Source organism: Pinus tabuliformis, chromosome 5_1, assembly GCF_031772625.1.
Source record: "Pinus tabuliformis cultivar Carrire ecotype Pingquan chromosome 5_1, CPIR1, whole genome shotgun sequence".
NCBI lineage: Eukaryota > Viridiplantae > Streptophyta > Pinopsida > Pinales > Pinaceae > Pinus > Pinus tabuliformis.
The window spans coordinates 57,387,608-57,391,779 of NC_142305.1; the positions used below are offsets into that span (position 1 = coordinate 57,387,608).

At 41.2% G+C, this 4,172-nt stretch overlaps 1 protein-coding gene across 1 annotated transcript; it reads left to right on the top strand.

Annotated features, from left to right (window-relative positions):
• Positions 1-2,125: 2,125 nt before the first annotated feature.
• On the top strand, positions 2,126-2,932 carry LOC149163434 (uncharacterized). Its single transcript, XM_089429129.1, has one exon. It carries the CDS (start codon positions 2,126-2,128, stop codon positions 2,930-2,932), a length of 807 nt encoding a protein of 268 aa, XP_089285255.1.
• The last annotated feature ends 1,240 nt before the right edge of the window (positions 2,933-4,172 follow it).

Consider the following 4,172-nt stretch of genomic DNA (forward strand, 5'->3'; position numbering starts at 1 on the left):
AGTGAACAACCAATTATAGGGAACATTGATGGTTATGCTATGGTATAGTGTAAGGAACATTGATATGAAGTCCTGAAAAGAATATTCAAATGTTGTCATGATACAATCACCAAGTCAACCACAAGAAACCCAAGTACTTATCACTCGCCGAAGATTTTAGCTTATATACCTTTTCTTGAAATATTTATCAATATAGTTGCTACCATACAAGGAATTTCTTTAGATGAATGAATTGTTTCAATCATATTGATCAAGGTGCTGACATAGTTGAGATGTTGATGGTGAAGCTTCTAGCACTCATTGTACATAAGGTGGGAATATGGTTCCTATTGAATAAAAGGTGCAATATGTGGTTGATTGTTAACAAAATATGCAAAATGTGATTCTTTTGATTGCATGAGTACCTCATACATATGCACATACCACTTATATGGCTAGGAAATCTCTACACAAGGTTCAAGGTTTGGTTTTTGAAAATTCGTATAAGATTATATAAAGGGATAAGTCTTGAGCTTTGATTATATGGTGCAAGGATTTGTAATGAATATAAATATAAAATATATGAACTTCAATAATTAATACTAACGATGGTAAATGATAATTAGCAATAAATGAAAGGACACATCATATCTAAAGGACATGACCTACCAAGGGACATGACCCCTCATCCATTGTGTCAATGCTCTAAATACACTCCTAAATGGCATTGTATCATCAATTTACCTCTCACTCATTACTTATATATTTACTTTTCCTCTATGTATTTTTACCCAATGTCCTTATTACATCCAATATTCGGTGATTGAATATTGCACATATTTAGTAAATGAAATTTGTTTATTTCAGGTTTGGTCTTTTCAACTAAGTGGTGGAATGATGACTTCCTTTGGAAATGAAGTCTCTACATGTCCACCGACTATATCCCAATATAACAGAGAATTTTGGAACTAGACCTTGTAGTATTCCTCTTGAACTTGAGACAAAGTTGTGCATGAGTATGCAGTGATATCAAACAAAGGCTAAGTATCCTTTCACAAGGTGTCAAGTATCTCTCCTCTTTATCTTAATTAACTCATAAATTTTTTATACAAAAAATCTAGTGTTTTACCCATCTCTTTAATACACATTGTCCAATGATTAAATTTTTTTACCATACTTCTTAGAATTCCTAATGAGAACATTAAAAATTATTTTTAAAGTAGAAACATGCCGTGAATACCTTTCTTGAATACAAATGATTACTACATGTTGTAGATGCTACAGACCCCTCCAAAATTTTTGCCTAACTTTAAATTTTGGTGCCTCCTTATGATCATATCATATTTCATTTTGAGCCATTAATGTCATGCCCAGTCATGTTTTTTAAGTGTTCAAGTCTTCCTTTAGGAATTCTAAGTGTCACAACTACTTGCTTTCACATGCCCAACTCTAGATGTCTTCACAAACACACTTTCAAGACAGGTTAAGTGCAATTCATAGTTATGTGTTGCGCAACCCTTGCTCACAGTCATTGTGCAATCTTTGCTCATATTTACTGTGCAACCCTTGCTAATAGCCATTGCACAATCCTTACTCACAATCACTACACAGTCCTTGCCAACAGTGATTGCACAAGTCCTACTGACAGTGACTGTGCAGTTCCTCGTGTCAGTGTAAGGGCATACTTTGTCGATAGTGAGTGCACACTCCTTGTTGATAGTGAGAGTGTACTTCTTCAAGTCAGTACTGTCACACCTCTAAGTGGTAGTCAATTCACTCTTGACTCCTAGTTTTCCAACATGCACTAAGCTCACTCATAAACCTTAACCCTAATTTCATGTATGCTCTCCCTACATAAAGGGTCCAGTCTAAAGCTTATTTCACATTTATTATGTGCTTTGGAGCTCTACACATTCTTAGAGCATAAGGAGCATTCGTGGTTGAAAATGTCCCATCTTCCAAGTGAGTTTATTCCTTTATTGTTTTAATTCATTTGAATAATTTTCCTTTTCTGCATGATAATCAAAATGTGTCATAGATTTATAAAGGAAAATTCCTCTGTGCGCGCTTGCTCCCTGCCTGCTGCAGGCTGTCTCTCCTCTCGGCGCCCTACGTCCTGCTGATCGAGCTTCGCTCTACCGCCCCAATGGCGGGCATTGGGGACCCCGATCCCCCTTCAACTCCTCCGGAGGTGATTGTGTTTCGAGCTATGATCGCTTCAGGCCCAAAGCGCCCTCCTTCGGTTTCTCAGCAGAAATTCGTCAAAAAGCTGGACTCGATCCCATCTGTGGCGTTACCTGAAGAAGAAACCTGTAAAGCCGCGTTGAATCTTGCAGAGAGAGGCCTGATAGGCCAGTTCACAGGCCTCTGGCCATCTCCTAAGTCAGTGGAGGATTGGATTCAAAGGAACTGGAAGCCTCTGATCAAAGAAGAAGTGAAAAGCTATTTCGTAGGTAAGGGATTCTTTGTGTTTGTTTTTGAAAACCCTGATGACAAAGGCCTGATCTTTAGAAACGGACCGTATTTCATGGGGCCTCAGGGCCTTTATTTGAACAAATGGTCCCCGGACTTCGATCCCACCCAGGACATTCCATCAGTTGTTCCGGTCTGGGTCAGACTCCCTCATTTGCCTCTGCACTGCTGGAACCAAAAATCCCTTCAGATCATAGGTAACGCCCTGGGAAAATATATAGATCAGGCAGCGAGAAAAGACCAGTATTCATGTGCCCGTATCTGCGTTGAAGTGGATTTAGAGGAGGGGCTACCGGAAGCCATCAAACTTACTGTAGCTGGGTGGACGCATGTCCAGGAGCTGGACTATGAACAGTTACCTTTTAAATGCAGACATTGCCATAGTCATGGCCACTTTGCAAAGAATTGCAAGAAGAGAGCAGAGGAGCAAGCTGATAAACAGAAAGGGGAACAATGGAGTCTGGCCCAGAAGAAAACATAAAAAAAAAGGCATCGGCAAAGGCACCAAGGAAGGAGACCCTAGCAGTAGCAAAGCAAACCAGGAAACAGAAATAAACCCAACAGGAGCAGAGAAGGCTCAAAGCTCTCAAGATACCCCAGCCCAAGAGAATGAAGAACAGGTGGATATTCCTCCACCAAACAAGGAAGCAGGTGAAGCAATCCAAAGTCAGGCCAATCAGGGAAGCCCATCCAACCCCTCATATGCAAAGATAGCAAGGAAAAAACCAGTCGAAAGCTCTGGCTCCTCAGAAGACGAAACCTATGAGCGCCAGCCGAAAAAAGCAAGAAGGAAATCCCGTAAAGAAAAAAGGTAGGAGGAGGTAGAAAGACTTAAAACTCAAGGAAGCCAAGCTACAATAGAAATGTCTATTGGGCGAAATACCAGACCAAGGCCCTCCAAGGGAGGGCTCAACACCCCCTCAAGTAAATAATGAACCTAGTCTCTTGGAATTGCAGAGGACTGGGGAACCCCTCCAAAATAGAAGCAGTCAAGGATCTGATGAAAGCGGAGCCCTCAGATATCCTCATGCTCCAAGAGACCAAAATAGAAGGACATTCCCTTCTAGAGATTAGCAGCACTAAGTGGAATAAAAGAGCAGGTAAAGCGGTCAGCTCAAGGGGTACCTCTGGAGGGCTGGCAACGCTCTGGAACGACAACCTCCTTCAGCTGAACAACCACAAGGAAACTCAGCACTAGATCTAAAATGAACTGACCCACAAAACAAGTAAGTTGTCTATTAACCTTTTCAATCTTTATGTTCCTGTTTCCTATAATGAAAAGAGAGAGTGTTGGAACTCCCTCTCAGCATTTCTAGAGCAGACTTCCCCATGCAACATTATTATAGCAGGGGACCTTAACATAGTTATGAAAGCAAAAGAAAAGAGGGGAGGGGCAAGTAACAGAGACCCCATGCTAGATGAAGTCGAGGAACTCTTTCAGCGGTGGGACTTGCTGGATCTAAACCCCATTAGAGGCCTATACACCTGGTCCAATAATAGAGCAGGAGAGGACCACATCTCAGCTCGATTAGACAGATTTATGGTCCAAAGCTCCATATTGATGAACAAGAAGATTATTACTACTAAAATCCTGCCGAAGCTAGCTTCTGACCATAAACCCATCCAGCTCCTCCTGAAGGATGAAGAAGACCTAGGGCCCATTCCTTTCTGATTCAGCCCCTTATGGATCGAGAAGGAAGGTTTTACGGAGACAGTAAAGG